This window comes from Amblyomma americanum, chromosome 4 (genome assembly GCF_052857255.1).
Source record: "Amblyomma americanum isolate KBUSLIRL-KWMA chromosome 4, ASM5285725v1, whole genome shotgun sequence".
Taxonomy (NCBI): domain Eukaryota; kingdom Metazoa; phylum Arthropoda; class Arachnida; order Ixodida; family Ixodidae; genus Amblyomma; species Amblyomma americanum.
Window position 1 is genome coordinate 52,665,043 of NC_135500.1, and position 25,661 is coordinate 52,690,703.

Consider the following 25,661-nt stretch of genomic DNA (forward strand, 5'->3'; position numbering starts at 1 on the left):
GTTTAACCTATGCAGCGGTGTACGGTGGGAAAATAAAGTGAAGTGCTAGCAGAGCTGCCATGTTGCGAGTACGCTTGCGGTTTTATAGCTCGTGTAGCTATTCGGCAGCGCTTGAGCACAAGGATTGCTTGTGAAAACTGCTGTCTCTAGTAGTTTTCTCTGCTACGGCGTGCACGATGCACTATCCACCTTTCATGGATGGCAGGCATATACAGCGGAAAACGCCAACCTCACTGATCGGGGATATTTCATTGAACATTACGTTCCGAATGTAGCCTTCATCTCTGAAGCGGCGGCCCTTGCTCAGCTGGCGATCGCATCGCATGCCGGATGATCGGAGATAGTGAAGAATATGCTCTTCGGTGGGCACAGCAGCCTGCCTCGGACTTCGCACTCACCCATCAGTCAACCCCGGAAATCCTGCAGGTACCGGGTGCTGCCCAGGACACGCCATCGTCGACAGATTCCAACAAAACTTGCTCCGCAGCGGCACTCAGTCCCGCCGAATTGGGCGCACAGTACCCTTCCAGTGAGCTTCCAGCGTTGTACGCGAGGTGGCAGCACAGGAAAATGAAAAAGGAGGATTCGCGCACGGTATCGGTATTTCGTGAGCGCATAACTGATGCTAACTGGAATGATGTGTTAAGTGCGTCTGGCCTCAATACTGCATATGATTTGTTTCTTGTTAAGTTCATCAAAATATATATTTCGTGTTTCCCAGAAAGAAACTTTGCCTCCCCGAGTAAAGCGCGGAAGGCGTGGGTAGACCGCGAACTCTTAAAGCTCATACAAAATAGAGATACACTGTTCAAACGCTTTCTACAAACCGGAAGTCCAGCCGCACTGAGCGCATTCAAGAGTTACAGAAACTACGTCACCAGAGAGCTCAGAGTGGATAAAAACAATTACTATGTCAATCTGTTCAGGTCAACTGAAGGGCCATCGGAGTCTGTCGGGAAAAAATTGTAATTATTGTTTGACAGTGCCCCTCAACCAATTACGAGCCCCCTAAGAGAAGGAAAAGATTTAGCTAACACCCTTAATAATTACTTTCTCACTATCAGCTCCACACCGACTGTTAACAATGGTCTAAGCTGTGTTATGGACGCCGTAAATCAGTTTTCTTGAATCCAATCGCCCATAATGAAGTAATAGCTGCATTTATGTCCTTAAAAACAGCAAATCTTCCGATGCATCTGGAATTGAGATCAAGCCCGTTAAATATGTTCTAGATGTAATCGCCTCTTGCTTGGCTTACGTTTTTACCATCTGCATCTGAGAGGGAACTTTACCTCGGAGCATTAAATCCGCTTAAGTGACAGTAGTTCATAAGAAAGATGTCAAGTCAACTTTATTCCAGACATGTAAAGAAAATCACACGGCTGAGGAGTAGGGAAAAAAAAGCCGCAATATTGCGGCTTGACAACGTTCCCTTCCCCTAAACTACATCGGCGGCAGGGATTATGAAAGCATACAAAGCATACGTACAAACATACAAAGCACTTAGTTCACAATTTGAACATAACTAAAAAGAAATCGAAAAAAATAAGAACGTTCGGTTTATCCGCAACCGGAAAAGCAATCAACATAATATATCTTACATCACATACAAAATAAAAGGCATTTCAAAGCAAACACATTCCAACACAAAGAGCAATCAAGGCATCGCAAAGGCGAGGCTAGCAAAAATTATAAAAATAAAGTTTTCATCTGTTGGTTCGAAGGCAAACTAACGGAAGAGCTGGGTAGGCGAAATTGATTAAGCAAAGTAGGTAAGGCGTAATTTAGTGTCTGAAATCCGTAATTAGTGCGAGGACGTGGAACATACCAAACTTCATGATGGCGAGTTAGATGGGAGTGCGTATTTTCGCGTAAATTGATAGTTTCTTCTAAGAACGGCATTCGACGTTCGGACAAGGATTTGTACAGTTGGAGGAGGCGAAAATCATAAAACGAGGAAACTTTAATTATATTATATTTTGAATATAAAGGCCCAGAAGACGAATAAGAAGGCACATTTGCTATTGCTTTCAGTGCGGTTTTTTGTACCGTTAACAGCTTGTTTTTATTGGTGGCAGTAGTGCTGCCCCAGATTAAGTTACAATATCTTATATTGGATTCGAACAGTGCGATATACAGAAGAAGCTTGGTTCTTTTAGGTAGCATATATTGCATTTTTCTAAGAATTCCGACTGTACGAGACAACTTGGTCTGTAGATGCTCAATATGAGCAGCCCACAGCATGTATTCATTAAAGTAAACACCCAGGGATTTGACTACCTTAGCTATTTCTATGTCAATCACCCCCAATCTCAGAGGATTTTCTATGTTATAATTCGTGTTTTTGGCTCTGAAAAATACAGCTTTTGTTTTACTTGAGTTAACTAAGAGACAATTTTTGATAGACCACAGATGCAGTTTATTCAAGACTTCATTTCCTTTTGCCACTAAGCCATTTACGTCTGATCCAGTTAAAAAGAAAGTGGTGTCGTCTGCACACAATACATATTAAACTTCTTTATCTATATTTATTAGATCGTTAATATATATATTGAATAGCAGCGGACCCAGTAAGCTTCTCTGGGGAACACCATGTTTAAGAGGCCTGTAAGCAGAGTGAAAATTATCGACAGTGACAAACTGTTCGCGGTTACTGAGGTAATTGGAAATTAAATTAAGCCTCTTATCCCTAATACTGTATGCAGAAAGTTTTAAGAGAAGGGTAGTATGATTTATTCTGTCAAAGGCTTTTGAGAAGTCTACAAATATTCCTAAAGTGATCATTTTGTTCTCGATGTTCGTGAGAATGAAATCTTTTTCTCGGAGCAGTGCCAGATCTGTAGATGAGTGCTGCCTAAATCCGAACTGTTTCATTGTAATGACATTATATTTTTGAAGGAAATCAGACAGGCGTACAAAAATTATTCGCTCTAAGCCCTTGGAAAATATTGGCAAAATAGATATAGGCCTGTAATTATTGAGAACACCTTTAGAACCACCTTTGTGTAAGACAATCACTTTTGCCTTTTTCATTTCAAAAGGAAATACACCTGTATCTAGAGCTAAGTTATAAATATGAGCTAAAATTGGACAAATAATATCTATACCATGCATAACTGGTTGCATTTTAATTCCAAATGGGTCTTCACATTTACTAACCTTCATACGCCTGAAGGCTGACAGTACCTCCGTGTCGTCACACGAAGTAAGGAAGAGAGTATTGGACTTATAATTGTCTATGTAATCAATAGCACTAGGATCATGTCCACAATCTACAAGCGAAACGAAGTAGTCATTGAATTTGTCAGCTAGGTCTTTACCAGTAAATGTTTCGTTATCAATAATTAAACTGCTAGACACATTAGATTGCTCCTTGCACAACAGTGTGTTTAGTCTTTTCCAAACGATCTTTTGATCTTTGATGCCATAAAATAGGTTGATGTGATAGTCATTTTTCGCTTTTTTTAGGACAGCATTTAGTTTATTCCGAGGTCGTTTGAAGACTAAGAAGTCTTCTGAGTCGCGACTTTTAAGGAATTTCTGATACAGTTTGTTTTTCTTTGAAATCATTTTAAGAATATGGGCCGTGACCCAGGGCTTGCGAGCCTTTTTAGCTGCTTTAACCGTCTTGCATGAAAAACATTCTCTATAAATTAAAACGAATTGTTCTAAGAAAGAATGGAATGCTTCATCAGCATTTTTATATTTCAGTACAGGCCCGCAATCAAACTTGATAACAGCACTTCTGAAAGTATCTAACGTGTCACAATTAATGTGCTGCATTTTCTTTTGTATTTTCATGCTAGGGTTAGTATGTGCGACATCATACGTACAAATTGCGTAAACTGGAAGATGGTCACTGAGGGAACTGTCAATGACTCCTGCCGATATAAGTAGAGTCGACTTGCTGACAATTAACAGGTCAAGCATTGTTGCTGACGACGGAGTTACGCGTGTGGGCAGTTTAATGACATTTTGAAGGAAATAAGATTCCAGAAGAAGCAGCATACGAGTTCGTCGGGGAGAATTTTCGTGTATATTAATTTTGAAATCCCCGCCTACAAAAATAGTGTAACCACAAGCATGTGCAAATTCAAAGACATTCTCCATATATTCAAAAAAGTCATCGATATTGCCATCTGGAGGATGATAAACAACAACAAATAGAATTCTGCCAGTGCGCACAGAAAGGATTTCGTAATGAGCTGTTGACGCAGTTATTTCATCTTCCTTCTCACAATGCATGCTATCTAACACTATCAAGCAAACGCCCCCGCCCCGTCTACCAACTCGATTCAGGTGAAAGGTATGATAACCGCTAAAAGAAAAACCTTCATGATCGTTAAGCCACGTCTGAGTGATCATAACTGCAGTGTAATTGAATTGAAATTCGTTTAGAAACTGATGTAAAATTTTTTCTTTACCTCTTGCCGATTGCAAATTAATATGCAAAAGTGACAATGCTGATTCTCTTCCAACAGTCGCATTCAGGTCACTTGGTTTGGAGTAGCTGTTCATGATGGTTAGCAGTTTTTGTATTTAAAAGAAACACACTACAAGCAAGTGCTTTCACGAGACGAGCTTTGCCAGGTCATCCTCCACACAAACAATATGTGCGGATTCTCCATTAGTTCTTCGGACTAGAACTTTACCGTTGGTGTGCCAAGCGTATTCAAAGCCATTCTCTTTAGCCCATTTCCTGGCAACAAGGAGAAACGACCTATTTCGCTGAGTAAGGTTCTCAGTGACAGATACCTTGGATTGCAAGTCTCTCAGTTTCTTGCATTTCTGAAGCCAGTTGTCTTTCTGTTGCAGCTGAGAAAAACGAATGATTATCCCAGGAACCTTATCTGGCCTCGATGGCAGTCTGTGAAATGCCTCAACTTCATGCAGATTCAGATTTGGAAGGTCTACTGTGCTACCAACTTCATTGATTTTCGAGAGCAAGTCTTCATTATCAGAGAACAGTACGCCATGAACAACCAAGTTGTGGCGTCTGCTACGTCATTCTAAATCATTTACTTCCAATTTGAGCTGCTGAACCTCGACATTATCATCACGGGCCTCCACAGCTTCAACTCGCTTCCGCAGTTCCTTCAGCTCTGCATCATGCCGAGCTACTGCCTGCAGTACTTCATCGTATTTGTCTGACATTAGTGTGATAGCTCTCTCGATGCCATCAACCTTTTCAGGGAGATTTTCTAGTTTTTCTAGTTTAGCATGGATTGCCGTCAAAATCTGGTGAGTGTTCATAGGTTGCTTATCTTTCCCGCTACCCGCTCCCCTAAGTCGAGATGAATAGCAGTTAGCGCACGACCATGTCTGAAAGAATGTTTCCGCTTTGTTTTTAGCCGCCGCATCTGTCACTCCAGAACACTTGCCTAGATGATACGAACCAGCACATACCGAGCACTGCATAAAACGACCTTGAGCTGAGAGCACTTTTGAGCATGCTGCACAGTCGTTGTCAGAGCCAGGCATGGTGAAATACAGGAGCAGTTCAAAAACAGCATATAACCACAAAGAACGCTAAGTGTTGCACGCCCGGCAGCGGCGGGAGCAGAATAAAAATCAACAGGTGAAGTAAAAGAAAAGACTAACCTGCAATAGACGACAGAACAGTCTTTAGCACATCCGCTCTATGTGACCGCCGCTGCCGATGTGACTTATCAAATTGTCCCGTTTCAATTTTGCCAATTTTTTCAATGGGTTTTGAGAAACTGATTCTTGAGCGACTCACATCCTGCACTGATCGTTACAGTATCGTAAGCCATCGCAATATGGTTTTCGAAAAAAACAGATCAACAGAATTGGCCCTTCTCTCTCAAAAAGAATTTATATTGGATAACTTTGAAAACAGACGTATAGTACTAGGTTTTTTTCTTGACTTCAGCAACGCTTTTGATCTCGTTAACCATCAAATATTGCTCCAGAAACTTAACTCCTACGGGATTCGTGGTAAGGCTTTGTCACTATTAACATCCTATCTACAGCACCGCACACAAGTTGTTGATATAAATGGACACTTCTCACATGTTAAAACGGGGACTACAGGCGTTCCCCAAAGTAGTATTCTTGGTCCGTTTCTTTTTATGTAACATATAAAAGATATTGTGCGCATAGGTTCACCTGACAAATACATAATATATGCAGATGATATAGCAATGTTCTTTTCGGGAAGCAAAGGCTCAGACTTCAGTGGTCGTGCGAATGGCACCCTTTCGCAAATAAACAACTGGGCATGTAACAACTATTTAAAGTAAAATACCTATACGTCAAAAGCAGTTATATTTCACACACGAAACACGAATATTGAACTGTCTCCCCTCCTGCTCAACGAAAATGTACTGGAAGTTGTACCCTGTTATAAAACTTCAGGAGTTTACTTCACAGAAAACATGTCATGGATTAGACACATTGAACATTTTTCCGGTAAATTATCAAGAACCATCGGCCTTATACGTCGCTACTGCCCGACTTTCCCCACATCCGTTAATACCCTCCTTTTTAATTCACTCTTCCTATTTTTGATGTCTTCCTATTTTTGATGAACTATGGAATCCTTGTGTGGGCCACTACAACTGCAGAAAACATGCACATGTTGGTAGTCTTGCAAAAACGTGCCATTAGAATTACAAGTAAAATGTCATACCAATATCCTACAGCTGAATTATTAAAAAAACTAAACGTTACTCGTGTGGACTCCATGTATGGCTTTAGGTTATGCAAATTTTACAGGTCAAATGCCATAAACCATATTCGAACCCTGGCTGAATTACCCGAATTAAATAGAAACATACCTTCATACCCAGCACGTCATCCTGAATTCTGAAATGATGCCAAATGCCATACCATTTATGGGAAACAGATGCTAAAGTTCGCCTTGCCAAATACCATAAATAAACTACTACAAAATGACATAGATGTTACGAGATGGCCATGAAAAAATTGCGCGATATCTTTACTTAGATAACATATGTTTTTAACTTGTACTGATTTTATTAAATAGTCATGCTTGTTCTGTGTCTTTTTTTGCTAATGCTGTCATCTGTTGATGACAAGACAGGGACCCGGCAAGAGAGCGCTCGGCAGCACGTCCTTCGGTGGGAGAAAACGGCGAACTTCAACGTCTTTCAATCCGCGCGCCAGCAGCGTCAACGTGGATGGATTGGTGGACACCCTTGAACCCTTTAAATCGGGCGGTGGCTAAAGCCACCTAGCCATGACTTATAAAATTTTACTCGTCTCTTGATTTTATTTTAGCCACCAATCAGACAACCTTCGCTTGGTTACGTCTTTTTTTGCTTCAGCGCCACCTGGCATTCCTCCCCTCTTAAAAAACGAGCGCAGATGAGAGCGAGAACACAAGCACACACAAGCACACTCAAGCACACAGGAAAGGCTCGAAGTATCTAGGGGGTCACCGTGCAAAATACGGCTTCATGCGTAGAACATGGACGATCTCTGGACGGGATAGTTGATCACGCACGCAATACTCACGCGCCGCAATACTTTATAAGGACTGAAATAGCGCCAAATAAGTTTTTCGGACAAGCCTCGCCGTCGAGCAGGTATCCATACCCAAACCTGGTCGCCGGGATTGTAGAAGACTTGTCTGTGCTGCAAGGTGTATTGGCCTGAGTCTTTATCTTGTTGCTGTGTGATGTGAACACGTGCTAGCTGACGAACCTGCTCGGTTTCGTGGGCAAACTTCGCAGCGTCATCAGAAAGTTGGTCATCAGTTGCGCAAGGGAGCATTGCGTCGAGCACCGTCTGAACCTCCCTGCCGTAGAGGAGGCGGAACTGTGTGAAACGGGTCGTCTCTTCAACTGCTATGTTATAGGCGAATGTCACGTAGGGTATGATCATGTCCCAAGTCCTGTGTTGCGCATCGGCGTACAACGCCAGCATGTCCGCCATGGTCTTATTATTATGGTCTTATTAGATTATTATTATGGGCTGACAGAGGGGCTTACAAGCCCCTCTGTCAGCCCATTTGCCTTAGGGTGGTAAGCAGTAGTTTTACGGTGGAACGTAGCTCTTAGCTGAAAAATTTCGACCATCATCTGGGAATTAATGGAGGTCCCTCGGTCGGTAATGACGTAGGTCGGGGCGCCGTGCCGAAGGAAGATCTGATTCATGAAGAAATCTGCAACCTCGAACGCTGTGCCACGAGGTAAGGCTTTAGCCTCTGCGTATCGAGTGAGGTAGCCATGGCAATGATGATGTACCGGTTGCCACCCGAGGACAAAGGGAAAGAGCCGAGAAGGTCCATGTCGAACTGATCGAAAGGGGCACGTGGTGGTGCAATAGGTTGGAGGAACCCCGGAGGTTTGGAGGCCGGGGCCTTACGGCGCTGACATTGCCGACAGCTCTGCACATAGCGTTTAACAACAGTGGCAAGTTCGGGCCAGTAGAACAACCGGCGTATTCTGCAAAGTGTGCGAGAGTATCCCAAATGGCTAGGGGTTGGTTCATCGTGGCACGAAGGAAGTATTTCCTCTTGGAGTGTTGTCGGCACGATGAGGAGGTACGCTCGCGAACTGGAACCAGGGTTCTTCTTATAGAGAACGCCTCGTTCCAGGGAAAACGACGACAGGGGTCGAGAAAAACATTTAGGAACGGTGGCCGACTGACCTTCCAGATAATCAATGAGGGGTCGTAACACTGGATTGGAGCGCTGCTAAGTTGACAAATAAAAAGTATGGATCGCCCCAAGGAAACTGATGTCATCGTCCGTGTCGGGTGTAGCGAGTTCGACAGGCGCACGATAGGGTGTCGGCGTCTTCATGCTTATGTCCGGACTTATAGACAATGGTGAGGTAAAACTCCTGCAGGCGAAGACTCCATCGCGCCAGGCGTCCAGGCGGGTCACGCAGGTTGGCCAGCCAACACAAGGAGTGGTGATCAGTGACCACTTTGAAAGGGCGACCATAAAGATAGGGGCGAAACTTCGCAGCGGCCCAAATAATGGCGAGGCATTCTTTTTCTGTCGTGGAATAGTTAATCTCTGCACGCGACAGCGCACAGCTTGCATAACCGCTGACTCGTTCGACGCCATCCTGGCGCTGCACGAGAACCGCGCCGAGGCCGATGTTGCTGGCGTCGGTGTGTATTTCAGTGTCACCCCGCTCATCAAAATGGCCAAGAACTGGCGGCATTTGAAGACGCTGGCGGAGCTCGGCGAAAGCCACGTCTTGCTCGTGGGATCAAACAAAAGGTGTGGCGTCGCGGGTGAGGGGAGTCAGCGGCTCTACGAGGTCAGTGAAATTTTCGATAAAACGCCGGTAGTAACAGCAGAGCCCTAGAAAACGCCGAACATCTTTCTTGTCACGTGGGGTGGAAGTTCCGCAACCGCTGCAAACTTGTCGGGGTCGGGCTTCACGCCGGCGGAGCTGACGACATGGCCGAGAAATTTCAGCTCCTGGTAACCGAAATGGCATTTCTGGGGCTTCAATGTGAGGTTAGCTGAGTGAAGCACTTCGACGACCGTCCGCTGGCGTTCAAGCTGTTGACTAAACGAGTCGGCGAAACCACCACGTTGTCGAGATAGACTAGGCAACACTGTCATTTAAGACTGGCAAGGACAGTGTCCATCATCCGCTGAAAGGTAGCAGGCGCGGAACAAAGACCGAAAGGTAGAACCTTAAATTCATAAAGGCCATCTGACGTGACAAAGGCCGTCTTCTCACAATCCCGTTCATCGACCTCGATTTGCCAGTAGCCACTTTTTAGGTCGATGGACGAAAAATACCGAGCGCGCCTAATGCGGTCGAGAGAGTCGTCAATACGTGGCAATGGGTAAACATCATTCTTCATGACTGCGTTCAGCTTCCGGTAGTCGACGCAAAAACGCAGAGTGCTGTTTTTCTTTTTAACGACGACGACCGGCGAGGACCATGGGCTGTTGGAAGGCTGGATAACGTCACCTTCGAGCATCTCCTTATCTTGGGACTTAATGACTTCGCGCTCTGTAGACGACACGCGATAGGGGTGTTGACGGATTGGGTTTACTACGTCATCGCACGTCACGATGTGGTCCTTGGCTATGGTCAACCCCCGCAGCACGTCCTTCGGTGGGAGAAAACGGCGAACTTCAACGTCCTTCAATCCGCGCGCCAGCAGTGCCAACGTCTTTTTTGCTTCAGCGCCACCTGGCAATATGACAGTAACCGTTTAATATTTTACTGTTTTCTGGTAATGCAAACATGGTTCCTACGAGTAGCTTATATATGCCGAGTAATCTTCCATTGTCCTCTCTGTATTTTTTATCGATGTATGTATTCATGTTGTGTAACATAATATTTGCCACCACTGCTGTAAAAGAATGGGTGCACTGGCCCAGTCAACCGTTTCTGGCTTTTTGCCTGTGCACCTTTTGCCTGTACTTTTTGCCTGTGCCTGTGCACCTAACATCACCTGATGTTAAATAAAGATCAAATCAAATCAAACATAGGTTTCAGACAGATTTCCGGAATATTGTATTTATACTCCTGTGGAATGTTTTTTCACGTTTGGTGAACTAAGTCTTGTGCGTTCAGTGCAGGGAATGAGCTTGAAGTAACAATGCTTTCCGTTCTTTTATTTTGACAGCTTTGTCATGTGGTTCTGCATGTAAAGTTACCTGCAGTATTTAAATTTTCTAGTAGGTTTTAAGCTGTAATAAGTTTTGGGCTGTGTCAAGTATGTATAAGTTTGCGCATTTACGACAGGTGTCGTAGCGTAAGCTTGGCACATCTTACGACAGGTGTCGTAGTGTTTTCCTGTCATAAAGCACGGAAAGCAAGACCGCGGTTGTGCTCATTACAAATTGAGAGTAGGTTGGGGGAAAACTGGGTCTCTGTCTGACCTCTCGGTGGTTTCCTCCCTGCCCGGGTAACGTCGGAATTAGTTTCCACCTTGCCGAAAAATTGAAAACCAATTATAAATTTTCCGTTTGTCTTGAGGTGTCATGCATCATGACACCCCTTTGGAGAAGTCTGAACACCTGAACCTTGCATCCGGTTTGCTCTTCGTGTTCGTTCGGGAAAATTTGGTTTAATTTCAGAGGAATTTTAGAGCGACCTCTGCAATGCAATCAGTTTTGATTTAGTGATGATCTGACGGGGCGAGTGGGCTACAGACGGCAGTTGCTTTGGTTGTGTATGGTTTGGTGGTTGTGGTTCCGTTTGCCTCGCCTCGCAGAGGAATTCCCAGAGCTGGATTTCAGACACCAGGATGAGAAGAGGCCTGGAGGACTGCGGAACGAGGGTACATTCTCGCACGTCCAGTCAGCCGAGCTGCGTAGGAGCAGCTCATCTTCCGGACACCTTGTCTGGCATGGGGGTGCTGTTATGAACGAAATGCACAGTGGATTAAGCTGCATATTCCATCCATCGTGATGACCACGTGGTAGCGGCAATTTCATCGGATCTGTGACTCCACGAGGATCCCACGAAAAAAAAGATGCTGGGAATGCAGAACCTTTCCCACGTTCTAAAGGAAGGATGAGAGATGACATTCCCTTTGTTTCCTCGCAAGACGCGACCGACGGTGGTCAGACGACAAAGGAAGAGGGCAGCCGCGCTTCCCGAAATAAACCGTGAGTGACAGCTTCTGGCGACGTAGCGGCGGACCTCCGAATCCTCCTCGTCCATTCCCACGGGGCTCCGCGTGCTGTGTGTGGCGACTCTTTCGATCTGTGTCTCGTGGGGTGAAAGGGGCGGAGCCTCAGTGTATTTAACGATCGTCCTGAGTGCGAACGGTTGCTCTGGGCGTTCTGGACTGTTTGTTTTTTCTATTTTGAAATATCTAAATAAGTGTCTTCTAAAGTGCCAGTAAACCGGCTTGTGGTGTTTCTGGTTGTCCCCAAATGCCAGCTTCGGTCCTTGCTCATCCCTTCTCCGGCCAAACAACGCTACACTGCATCAACAGCCGGCCACGCTACCCCGGAACGTAACAGCTGGTTGCCAGCAGTGGGATTAGAAGTCTGGCCATCCCAACACGTTCAATGGTTTTGCTTGAAAACGCCTACGTTGAAGGAACCTTACGCTATTGTCTACCGGTGCTTCAAAGCTTATCACCAAGAAGCAAGAATATTTTCGACGCTGTGCGGAACAACTGTTTGAGAATACGTTTTGACCTCCCAACGGATTCTTCTCCATCGGGAGCAATTTTTACAAGGTCTGCTACGCGACGCATACATAGAGTTAATCAGAAAAAAATGAGATGAGGAACTGAAACACTGAAACAGCCGTTCTTATGTGCACTGAAGGTGATCTTTGCCGAGCTGGCTTTAGGCAGCTCAAAATTCATTGAACTAATCACTGCAAATGAGATCAGGAATGAAAAATTGAAACAGCGTTCCTCCAGGAGTAGCGGAGTCAGCCGTGAGACCATAGAGCTTGAGTACTTCTGGGCACTCGTGAACAGCTGGCAGCATTACACTTTAAGGGGCTCAACACCGAAAACGTCACTTTTAGGCTGCATGTCGTCTTCATCCAGTTTGACGATGGTGAGCTGAACAAGCACACTTTTATTGCTCTATTCAGTGCTTATGACGTGCTTGACAGTGTTAAAGAAAACCTCTACATCTGCCAGCTTAAACGTGTCATTTCTGACTGCCACACCATACATCATCTGGATCCATAAGAGCTGAAATGGACTCACAGTGGTAAGGTAGAAGCCTCAGCACAATGCACCCCGCCTTTCCGGCTGCGCTGTCAGCACGATACGTCAAGTGTCGTGCGTTCACAGAGGGCACAAAGTTCATGAACTCGATCCTTTTCTATCTTCGCTTTCCAAGCCACCCCTGTGACGTCAGCCAATACTGCAGGACTTCCTTGCGGGAAGCAGTCATAGGCACTATTTCTTCCAACCATGATTGGTACGATGGATTTTCCATCCCAATAACACCCCACTGCTGCAATATATCTAAAACACCTTCAAACCACCTCGCCAAGCGGCTGCAGTCCATCTCTTCGTGGTAATCGCGTCTTTTTACCGGGAAAGACATCCAAGCAACCGTCGACGAAGCGGTCCTCGCTGGCGATGTGCGTCACGCAAAAAAACAATTCATTGTTGAAAGCCGTGGAGCCCTTAAAGAACTGGCGGTCTTTTCTGCACGAAACAGAAACGGCATACAAGGTGCGCCGGAAACCTACTGCAAGAGCAACGTCCGCTGATGACGTGTGGTACGACAGCGGCGCCTATTCGAACTGCCTATGGTGATTTCGCTCCCATCAACGCTCAGCATAGACCGCGGCCGGCTTTATCTTTTTCTTCATCCCTGGACGCAAGGAAGTGGCTAGTCATCGTCAAAAACGCGGCCGCCCGTCTTGAGAGCCGTGATATGCGCTGCTGGCCATTTTGTTTATTTTTCTTTATCCACGCCACTTCTGACGTAACTACCAGACGTGTCAGATGTGAGGCGTCACACTCCGTTCATTTTGTTCATTAGGTTCTTTTCCTGTTCGTTTATAATCGCTGCGTGTTAGATTTGGTTTGGTTTATGGGCGTTTAACATCCCAAAGCGACTCAGGCTATGAGGGACGCCGGAAATTGCCGGAAGGTCTCCGGAAATTTCGACCACCTGGGGTTCTTTAACGTGCACTGACATCGCACAGTACACGGGCCTCTAGAATTTCGCCTCCATCGAAATTCGACCGCCGCGGCCGGGATCTAACCCACGTCTTTCGGGCCAGCAGCCGAGCGCCCTAACCACTCAGCCACCGCGGCGACCGCCGCGTGTTAGGAAGCGTGTCAGACAACTAAAGGTTTGTCTGCGGAGCGCGCAGGGCTTTCGAGGCAGTGGCTGCTTTCTGTTAAATAGCTGTTCTTGCTACTTGTGGCGTCGTTTTTACAAACACGTTGACATTTGCCTTTGAGGTACTTGTTTTGGATTTGCACGTGCGACATAGTCATTGCATCATCACGGGTGCCAGCTCGTCCTTGTGAGATTTCAATGCCGAAGCTTGAACACTGTGGAAATGGCCGCACCCGCGAAACTCCAGTAGTTCTTTGCCGAGAAAGTGGGCATTGTGGACACGGAGCTGGCATCGAGACTATGCCGCACAGTATCCTGGCCGTCATGTGTCAACGATTATATCGATATTTAATCTATTTAGAACCTCAGAAACAGCTCATGCTCAGAAAAGGAAGGTGATCTAGTGCAACCAATGATTTTGACATCAATGTGCCGGCATACGTCACTGCCAGGCCGGAAGCAAGCTACAGCGAAGATGTAAGCGCATATGAAGCAAGCCCGGCATCAGTTTGAAGGTCACTTTCAAAACACAGCTGCCATGCATATTGCCGCGAATCTTTGCAGTGTTTGTTCATTCATCGAATCTGCCTCCACGCCGCTTTATCGCTTTGTTTGCGACGCAAGACGCGCCTAGATTTATCTCTATTGATCGCATTCCGACAGAGCTGATTCCACGTTGCCACAGAATGTTCTAGTAACTTTGCACGATTCATCTAGAAAGTTCGCTATCAGCTTTAAATTGAGCACGGCCGACAGCGGAGGGAATTTTGTTTGACGACCACCGAGCACGCTTGTCGCTTCGCCGCCGCCGAGTGATTCAGTCCATTGTGGGCGCAAGTCAGCCCAATAAACAGTTTTCTTTTAAAAGAACTTTTGTCCGTCTTCATCGCTCCTTCGACTGCGTCACCGCTACGTGACATCTGGTGGAGGTGCGGGGTAACTTTCCATGTTCCGGACGCCCTCTTCAAGTCGTGACGCCAGCCCTCAGCGCTTCGCACCCGAGGATGAGCCAGCAGCTCAGCGAGCCAGCCGACGTCTCCAGGGAGAGGAGCCTGAGTTCGGGACCCTGCCGGACCGCACCAGACAGCGAAAAGACTATGATACGAGCACCGCAACCTCGCCGAAGATGTCGACACCGATAATAGTGCAGCAGCCGCGGGTGCCGCCAAATTTGAATGGATCCCTAGGCAAAGGCCCTGAAGAATGGTTGGACCAATTTGAGCGCGTGGCATCATTCAACATGTGGGATAATGCGGCAAAAATTGGACACGTATTTTTCTTATTGGATGGCTTCGCACGCACGTGGTACGAAAACTACGAGTCGACCCTTAAGACATAAGAGCTATTCAAGAGAGAACTATTGAAGGTATTCACCAGTGTTGTGAGGAAATAAAGAGTCGAACGACTCCTCGAGTCCAGGATTCAGCTTCCGAATGAGCCCGTCCGCGGTTACGTCGAGGAGATGAAGCGCCTATTTCGCCTCGACGACCCCGAGATGACCGATCAATGGGAAGTTCAGTTTTAGTGCACGGCGTAAAAGAACAACTCTTTGGCAGCCTCGTCCGACAGCCGCCAAACAGTAGAGGAATTCATGCAAGAAGCCTGCACGATTGAGAAGACCCTGGACGTCCGAGCTCGGCAGTACAATCGTCCTTCCTCTGCCTGTGTAAACCGTTCGGACACGACGGCTACCACCAGCGACAGCTTGCGGGAAGTTCTCCGCGAAATCGTCCGAGAGGAGCTACGCCGATTACTGCCATCTTCCCCACAGCCGCAAGCAGCGACTCTGCTGGATGTGGTACCGGAAGAAGTGCAACAGGCACTTGGCACCCCTACGGCCCGAGGTGAGCGTCTTGGACATGGAACCAAACCTCTTCAAGAGGCGACATGTGGACTCATGGCACATCCGGCTCACAAAGGAGGTGATGAATAGGACCCCAGGAACGCTCTCCTCCGCGCGCGTTACTGGACTGCGCCACGTGCCAACAAAGGGAGAGCGAAGGCAGCAACTCGCTGCTGCTGCCGGCAAACTTAAGTCATCCCTGAAGAAGGGACCGAGTTGTTCCCGAAACGTTGGGTAAAGTTAAATATATTGCTTGGCGTCAGTTTTCTCTCAACTATAGTAGGAAATTCTGTGTGTCCTACCTTCTCGGCAGCGCCGCAGCTCCGCATTTACCTGAAATGGGGGGTACCGACGGCTCCCATTGCGAAGCAGGCGATCCGGCTGCTTTCGTAAAAATAGAGGAGGCGCTGCCATAGCCCTCAAGGAACGAACCAGTCCTTTCAAGACTTTCACTCTACCTTCACCGCCGGGAAGACTCTCTCTTACTCTACTTCAACGTACCGTGGTCCATTACCAAACTGATTACTATTGAGCACTGAACATAACAAAAACAGCAAGTCGTGCCTAACTACTCAGACATGCGTTCGTTTAAAATGCACCAGCGATGTTTCACAGCGAAAATGTATAGTCATATTAGTTCATCGCATTAGTGATGTTGACTGCAATTTTCAGTGTCCTGACTCCCCCCCTTTCCCCTCATATATACTGTGCCTTGAATGAAGAGTGGCATTTTATTAACGAAGTATTTTTTTTTTCAGAGCTAATGCAGATGTTACTATGAGAAAGGTAGTGTATATGCGTCATAGATACCTTGAGCCCCTGATAAATTAGGCCGGGACCTTGCGTTACAAAACACTGACGCATAATTTGTTGCTTAGAGTATTTGATGATATGTTGTAAAAATTTGCTGAAGGCCTCGTTACGTACTTTGCTCTAAAGTTTATTTGGCAAACGAACAAGCATAAACGCAGTGCTCAGAACTTATGTGACAGTTTTGGAACGTGATGTCCGGATTTTAAAAGGTATAGATGCATTTCGAAGAAATTAAATCCTTGACACACAACAAAAGCAGAAATTGAAGCCCCGATGTTTGGACCCATTGGTATTGATACATAATTGAAGAATTTCGCAGCACGAACAACGCTAGGATTGTAAGATAGTTCCCGTCTTGTTCATGCCGTGAAATTCTTCTACTGTGCAGAAATTAAAGGTAGCACCTTTTTAAGACTCTTTTCTAAAGAAAGGCAGTTTACACGTAAAAAAGTCCAGCTTGAAAGTAGTTCTTGAACGATTTTAACTACAATTTTAAAGTTGAAAACATCTCTTTTTAGCGCACGTGTTTCTACTTTGCCCATATGCTTGCAATGCAGTATTGGCACCAGCAATAAGTAGGACAGCGTAGATGATAATAAATGCTGTTTATGATGTCAAATATATTTGTTTCTGTACTGTGAAGACAATCAAATTTTCGGGCGGCGGTTTGCTTTTCCAAGTGTCGAGATGTACGATTTCGTTCCTAGAATCTCAAGGCGTCCTTGACGAAACAGTCGTTTATATTTTGGGTACAAAGTTTTTTCTGTGCAATAGATTTGGAATGAAGTGGAGATTTTACTCAAATAAAGCATAAATACGGTTACCATCTTTGCACAAAGAAGAAAAGTTAAATAAGTTATAGTGGGCGAGTACTTACGTGTCCGAGCCGATGTACTTGCCGACGCAGCTTATGAATGCTCCGGGAATGATGTACGCCAGGTTTGGGAATTCCTGAATAGGCTGAAGAAAGAGAGGAGGATAGAAGCACTTTTTGAGTATTGTTGCTCAAGATGGCACGTGAAGATAAAGGGAATGAAACACCAAATTTTGAGGCTATGAAAGCTTATGGCCTTCTTCTGTATGCAAGGTGACCCACGGCCAAGTATTACATGTGACCAACGCTTAGAATATAATAATAATGACTATTTATTTGCATCGCTTTTACACGAAGCTGGAGGCCTGCAGAAAAAGTTGCCACATCGACAGCTTGATAAAAACCACAGGCCCCTGAATAGGCAACACCGCGTTCCCGTCGCAATTGAGCATTTTCATATATACAAACAAAAATGCACACAATTACAGACACACACACCAAAATTGCTATAATTGAAAAACTTGTGCACACAACGAAACAAATATTACATTTAAAGACAAATTTACTACGTGCCGAACGATAGTTTTTTTTTCGAGCAAAGCTTCAAGTAAACTTGAACAAAACATAGCGCGAACAAGGCGGAAGTGAAGCTATAAAATAAAGATTTAAGAAAATATTTTAGTATTTTCTAAATACATGACTTAAATTTAATTCAACACCAAAGAGTCCTCAAATGCTCTTTCTCACGATCGAGACCCATCCTTAGCGTGGTATAGCTGTTGACGCATAGTCATGGGAACTATATCAATAAATAACATGACATCATAGCACAGTAACCTGACGCACTATGAACGGCGACGCGCGGCATCGGCCAGGCGCAGCGTCGGCGACTCGGCGGTCGGTGTGCTGATGTCACCTTTTGCGCACTTCACCATGCACTCCCACACACCCTTAGAGCATGCGGATATAGCGGTTTTGGTCACAAAGGAGATGCCCTCGACGCAGCGTGGCAAGCTCAGCCGGAGACCAGCTACCAAGTGGCAAGGTAGGTGGTCGTTTGGTGCCAAGTTTTCGCCGGTCGCAAGCCAGAGAATTGGTCGGAGCCAAAGGTTCACAAACAAAACAAAGTTTATACAGCGAAGAGGAGATACAGAGGATTTCACAATCACTCGTAAGGGCACATACAAAGTGATTTACAAGTGCAATGCAACTCGTGGAAAGTAACACTCAAGGGAGACTGCAATACAAAAGAAATATTGTTCCTAAAGAGCACTAACGCAGGAGGCAGACAAACAAACAAAACACAATTTGTTTCTTGGGCATTGCGACAGTCCGACGATCTGAGAATCACGACGGAACCGTCCCACAGGCTGGCGCACGCCGTCTCGTTGGTCCGTGCCTGGGCGAGTGGTGTTGACCCGGGAGACGAGCTTGCGCGATTCTCTGAAGCTTAAACGGCTGCTCCGGCTGACAGACATTGGTCAACGCCCTTCATTTACAGGCGCGCGGCGCATCTGTCCGCTCTTCCTGCCAAGGCAGGCGCGCACATAAACAGAGCATTAACTGTACGAGTTTCTTCTCCTCGCACCGAGCGAGCGTCCCTATTGGTCAGGCGCGGCAGACCGGCTTCCATAACCTTTCAGTTCCTTCTTCCGATGCGCCGCCGCTGACGTGCGATCAAAGAGGAGAGAGCACCGCTCTACATGCTCAAGGAAACGCCCTCTCCGTCGGAAATGACTAGAATTTACTCAAACCTCGAATCTTCGACTGCGAGCGCGGACATGTTTCCTTTGGAGCGGTGCCGGCTAGAGAAGTGGAGAAAGCAGCAACACACACAAGGTGAGGCGGTTAGGTGCTCTCTCAGGTTTCTTTCTCCACTGCTCTAATGGCGCGCGCTGCCGAGATTGCTTACGTGCTGCGCCGGTTTTGGAAGCGTCCAAGCATCTTGGAAGCGTCCAAGCGTCTTATGGAAGCGTCCGAGAACGTCGTGCGGGCGCAGCCGCCCCTTTGAAGATCGCAGCACGCCTGTTCCGCCAGCCAAGAACGAAAATCAGGGTTAGACAAAGAAATGGATTGCCGCTGACTGCGATGATCCCTGGGTGTTGAACGGTTTATAAAGCTGTTGGCAGACACCACGTGATTCTCCGCGCGGCTTCTTGCATACGGGCACTTTGGGCTTGCCGACTACACGTGGATGTTAACCGCCCAGGAGAACGCATGCGCTACGAGGCAATTCTTATGGAAGCGTCCGAGAACGCCGTGCGGGCGCAGACGCCCCTTTGAAGATCGCAGCACACCTGATCCGCCAGCCAAGAACGAAAAGCAGGGTTAGACAAAGAAATGGATTGCCGCTGACTGCGATGATCCCTGGGTGTTGAACGGTTTATAAAGCTGTTGGCAGACACTATGTGATTCTCCGCGCGGCTCCTTTCATCCGGGAACTTTGGGCTTGCCGACTACACGTGGATGTTAACCGCCCAGGGGAACGCATGCACTACGAGGCAATTCTTATGGAAGCGTCCGAGAACGCCGTGCGGGCGCAGACGCCCCTTTGAAGATCGCAGCACGCCTGTTCCGCCAGCCAAGAACGAAAAGCAGGGTTAGACAAAGAAGTGGATTGCCGCTGACTGCGATGATCCCTGGGTGTTGAACGGTGTACATAGCTGTTGGCAGACACTATGTGATTCTCCGCGCGGCTCCTTTCATCCGGGAACTTTGGGCTTGCCGACTACACGTGGATGTTAACCGCCCAGGGGAACGCATGCACTACGAGGCAATTCTTATGGAAGCGTCCGAGAACGCCGTGCGGGCGCAGACGCCCCTTTGAAGATCGCAGCACGCCTGTTCCGCCAGCCAAGAACGAAAAGCAGGGTTAGACAAAGAAGTGGATTGCCGCTGACTGCGATGATCCCTGGGTGTTGAACGGTGTACAGTACTCACGGATTGAAATAGGACATTCGGAGCGCGTGGCCGTCGCTTCATGGAGCGCCGCCCGTAGACGCTCATGGAACCAAGGTGGTGCATTGTGGTATGGCGCGAGAGGGAGAACATCTACAAAGCAGAATTGTTCCTTCCAGTAGCCAATGAGCCGGCCTGTGGTTTACCACATGCCTGCGTGGTACTGCAAGGCTAGCGCTCCGAATGTCCTATTTCAATCCGTGAGTACTGTACATAGCTGTTGGCAGACACTATGTGATTCTCCGCGCGGCTCCTTTCATCCGGGAACTTTGGGCTTGCCGACTACACGTGGATGTTAACCGCCCAGGGGAACGCATGCACTACGAGGCAATTCTTATGGAAGCGTCCGAGAACGCTGTGCGGGCGCAGACGCCCCTTTGAAGATCGCAGCACGCCTGTTCCGCCAGCCAAGAACGAAAAGCAGGGTTAGACAAAGTGAATTGCCGCTGACTGCGATGATCCCTGGGTGTTGAACGGTTTATATAGCTGTTGGCAGACACCACGTGATTCTCCACCCGGCTTCTTCCATCCGGCCACTTTGGGCTTGCCGACTGCACGTGGATGTTAGCCGCCCAGGGGAACGCATGCGCTACGAGGCAATTCTTATGGAAGCGTCCGAGAACTGCGTGCGGGCGCAGCCGCCCCTTTGAAGATCGCAGCACACCTTATCCGCTAGCCAATAATGAAAAACAGGGTAAGACAAAGAAGCGGATTGCCGCTGACTGCGATGATCCCTGGGTGTTGAACGGTTTACATAGCTGTTGGCAGGCAGAACGTGATTCTCCGCGCGGCTTCTTGCATACGGGCACTTTGGGCTTGCCGACTACACGTGGATGTTAACCGCCCAGGAGAACGCATGCACTACGAGGCAATTCTTATGGAAGCGTCCGAGAACGCCGTGCGGGCGCAGACGCCCCTTTGAAGATCGCAGCACACCTGATCCGCCAGCCAAGAACGAAAATCAGGGTTAGACAAAGAAATGGATTGCCGCTGACTGCGATGATCCCTGGGTGTTGAACGGTTTATAAAGCTGTTGGCAGACACCACGTGATTCTCCTCGCGGCTTCTTGCATACGGGCACTTTGGGCTTGCCGACTACACGTGGATGTTAACCGCCCAGGAGAACGCATGCGCTACGAGGCAATTCTTATGGAAGCGTCCGAGAACGCCGTGCGGGCGCAGCCGCCCCTTTGAAGATCGCAGCACACCTTATCCGCTAGCCAATAATGAAAAACAGGGTAAGACAAAGAAGCGGATTGCCGCTGACTGCGATGATCCCTGGGTGTTGAACGGTTTACATAGCTGTTGGCAGGCAGAACGTGATTCTCCGCGCTGCTTCTTGCATACGGGCACTTTGGGCTTGCCGACTCAACGTGGATGTTAACCGCCCAGGGGAACGCATGCGCTACGAGGCAATTCTTATGGAACCGTCCGAGAACGCCGTGCGGGCGCAGCCGCCCCTTTGCAGATCGCAGCACACCTGATCCGCCAGCCAAGAACGAAAAGCAGGGTTAGACAAAGAAGCGGAATGCCGCTGACTGGCAATAAAAAAAGTCCGTAAAAAGCTAACTATGCAATTACAGTTAACCGGCGTGCTAGTCAGCACGTATAAGTTGTATTCTGATGTACTATAGCGCTGACAATGCAATGCCAGAAAAAGAAGCACTCGCCTTACTCAAAAAATCCGATTGTCAAAAACTGTGGAGTCTTAGGTGGAGTACCCTGTATAAAGATAAGGCAGGACGTAATTCGGCGTACACTTACTGGCTGACCAAGTGTCAAAACGTGTGTGTGTGTGTGTGTGTGTGTGTGTGTGTGTGTGTGTGTGTGTGTGTGTGTGTGTGTGTGTGTGTGTGTGTGTGTGTGTGTGTGTGTGTGTGTGTGTGTGTGTGTGTGTGTGTGTGTGTGTGTGTGTGTGTGTGTGTGTGTGTGTGTGTGTGTGTGTGTGTGTGTGTGTGAGAGAGAGAGAGCTGCCCTTGTCTTCTTTCTGAAGTTCGGAAATCTACGAAATACATTAGCTAGTATGAAGTGAAGCTCATCTTGTGAAAACGCTAAATCTCCTCGGCCTACATCTCGGCACTTCGATTCCTACGTTTGTTTCCTCCCTGAAGTTTTCATATCTGCAATTGATTTTCTTTGCTGCAATATACGCACTCGTGAGCAAAGTGCATACGGCTGTAGATGCTGTCTCCGCGTGAGTTATTTTCGCGGTTTATTTTACAGTGCGCCTTCTTTCCTAGTCATTCTTTCTCTTTTTGGGCCTCTGCTGTTACTTTGGGCGTTTTGTTACTAGCTGAGAATAGAACATTGACTCCAATCCTAATCCCTACTTTCTTAAGTATATGTGAGAGGAAGTGGACGGACGGCATTAGTACTACTTTTTTAATTCTTTTCTTCGTACTATTTCGCTGTTCCGATACGCGCTTAGAGGATCGCAGCGTTTGGAGGACTTCATCTCTGCACGAGACAACGACCGGGTCTTTGAAACCGGCCTCCCTACAGCGGTGAACTTGTGCTGGGAGAGAGTTGCACACCTTGTGATGGTAATAACATGTTTTCGCTGCCAAACGCACGAATCCAGTGAATATGGCCTTTTCTAAACGGCAATAAGGATATCTGCCTCACCTTACAGGATTACTTGCGACCGCCTCTGTCTTATACTTACAATATGCTGTTCAACTTACCGCTGTAAATGCGCCTCCCATTTCGTTGCTAACATGCAGAGAGAGGAGGATGTAGCTGTTCGTGTCGCTTAAGTACACGTGGAAGGCACCTGGGAAGCGAAAGCATGCAGCGCTACGTTAAGAACGGAAGAGAATCGTATATAATCTACACGCACGCACGCACGCACGCACGCACGCACGCACGCACGCACGCACACACACACACACACACACACACACACACACACACACACACACACACACACACACACACACACACACACACACACACACACACACACACACACACACACACACACACACACACACACACACACACACGCACACACACACACACACACACACACACACACACACACCCGCACACGGATATACTATATGGTAGAGCACCGTACGCGAAATTCGGAGGTCATGGATTCGAATGCCACAAACGGCATGCGGTTCATTTTCTTGTGGTTTGTAACCATTACCTCCGACATATTAAATACCCTCCATAATAATTTCCTAGTGATCAACACCACAAATAATCATAAAACATTTCCTCCCTTACGGAAATGGCTATCAACTTATAAGTTGTATTAACCTTCTAGTTGGTCTAGTAAGCATGTATTAACCTTTACATTTTGTCTCCAATTGTTAATACAAAGTTGGTGGAAAGTCACTTCTTTGTATGTACTCCTGTCAGTGGAAAGTTTTAACAAAATAATGTTTACAGTCTATGCACTTTTGTTAATACCACGGTGTGAGAATATACATATTTAAGTGCTGACACTGCGCCCGGTGACTCGACCAGATCTTGTTCGCTGCTCGTTGCGCTTCTCTCGAACGCTGACAGATGGCGCCACACGATGGGGGTACTGTCTATAGTCGCTGAGCTGCGGCGGCCGTAATGCAGGTGTTGCGCGATCGTTCGGCGCCACGGCGTGTACGTGCGCATTGTTAACCACAATGTTTGAAACTGCGGTCGACACCAAATAATTTCGGGAGACTTCGTGTTTTACTTGCTGAACTGCATGAATGAGTGGAACAGCAGCGATCTTCCGAGGTCGTTATCGAAATCCGTTCACTGCAAAGGTTTCTTCTTTAATCCGCACGGATGCTGAGAGCGTAGTTTACTACACAGACTGTTATATATCAAAGGTAGGCCACCACGCGCACCCTCCCAGATTTGGGCGAAATTGTCTAGGCGTACGTTCAAACATTGCTTGAGTATTGTAATGCGCCAACGCTATGAGATGATGTCCACCGCGTATAGGAATCATGGTTAACTTAGGCCAACTGGAGTTCTTTAATGTGCAGAGAAACTTCAAAGGCGTTGCCGCATTTCGCCTGTATCAGAAATATTCCTCCGCAGTCAGGAATAGAACACGCGCCCTTGTGCTGCGTTACGGAACGCGTCCATCGCCGTACGAACCAGCACAGGGACCGCAAAAGAAATTTGTGCATTTCAATTTGAATTCCAATAATTAATTTTATTTTGCCATGTACAGATGATGAGGGTCGAGTCGAGGGAAAAAGCCAGAAATTGTGGCTTGACATGCCCCTCGGCCCCTACATTGCAGGGCAGCCGGCAACATGGAAATTACATACACAAGTAACGCGCAAAAATGCAAATCAGGGGTTGTCAAGAACGGTTTGCGCTTCATTAGATAAACAATAAGGAATGAAGGGCACACAAAATAAGGTAACAAATAACGAACAGAAAAATATGCTTCATAGAAAAACATGTCTTTGGTTATTCAAATCAGGTCAGCACTTTATGAAACGAAAGAGAAGAAGCAGTGAAACCAAGGTGAAATTTAAAAAGAAGCACACACATCCTGTATATCTTAGCAGCACGCTCATGATGCATCAACTTTTGCGGCATGAAACTTATTTAAAAGACGGGGCAGCGTGTTTGCTAGGCTATATGTAACTTATATTGTGCGGCATGTTGGAATATTCTTGTTGACAGCGCGTTTAGAGCACAGGGACAGAAGAAACACAGAGGACGACGTCACAGTTCGCTGTGTCTGCTAGGGCGAACTTTAGCGAAAAGTGTGCCGTGTCCCGCAAGTAGTTCACATTTTATTGTATGTCCTTCTTACATCTTTCAGCCAGCCTAACATTATACATTTCAAACACCTTTACGACGTTGAACTGGCGGAATAAGTTGCATGTGTTTATATCTGAACCGACGTTGAGCCTCCTTCTGTAAAATGTAAATCTTATTTCTATTGGTACCTGTTGTTGTTCCCCAAACTAAGTGCGCATAGTTTACTTGGGACGTGAAGAGCGAATTATACAGGAGAAGTTTAACTTTGCATGGAAGTAAGCCACGGTGCCGGTTAATGATACCTGTAACACGAGAAAGCTTATTGATGACAGCTTTAACATGATTGTCCAGGCTTAACTGGCGGTTGAAATGTACCCCGAATATCTTAATATTGTCTAGAACCGCTATCGTTTACAAACCTAGCTTAATATCGCATGATAGAATAATGTCTTTATTTTTGGTTTTAATATAATAGCCATAGTTTAGTTGCATTAATTTTCAACTGATTAATAAATGACCATTTATGAAGCGTACTTAGTGTCTTATTTGCCTCGTTTCTCACATCTTCACATACGCTTGATGAGAAGAACAGTGAGACGTCATCTGCATACATAATACACTTCGCATGCAGGGATTGATTAACGATATCATTTGATATCGTCTAGATTGATCAACGTTTCCGCCGCCTTGACCGTGTGGTCCGTAGTACTATAATGTGCTCTACATCGCTTTCTTCATTTTTTTGGTTCTAGTTGAACGATGTCGTTGTT

At 46.6% G+C, this 25,661-nt stretch overlaps 1 protein-coding gene across 3 annotated transcripts in view; it reads right to left on the reverse strand.

The window, feature by feature from the left end:
- Positions 1–25,661, reverse strand: part of LOC144130118 (uncharacterized) — a 522,550-nt gene that overhangs the window by 80,563 nt on the left and 416,326 nt on the right. For 2 of the 3 annotated variants that reach the window (XM_077664130.1, XM_077664129.1), the window contains exons 5-6: positions 22,857–22,945; positions 17,278–17,360 (exon numbers count right to left, since the gene is read on the reverse strand). In XM_077664130.1, coding sequence (XP_077520256.1) covers positions 17,278–17,360; positions 22,857–22,945 — 172 coding nt within the window. Of the gene's footprint in view, positions 1–17,084; positions 17,164–17,277; positions 17,361–22,856; positions 22,946–25,661 lie in introns of those variants that run through there. The other variant, XM_077664131.1, reaches the window with a different exon arrangement.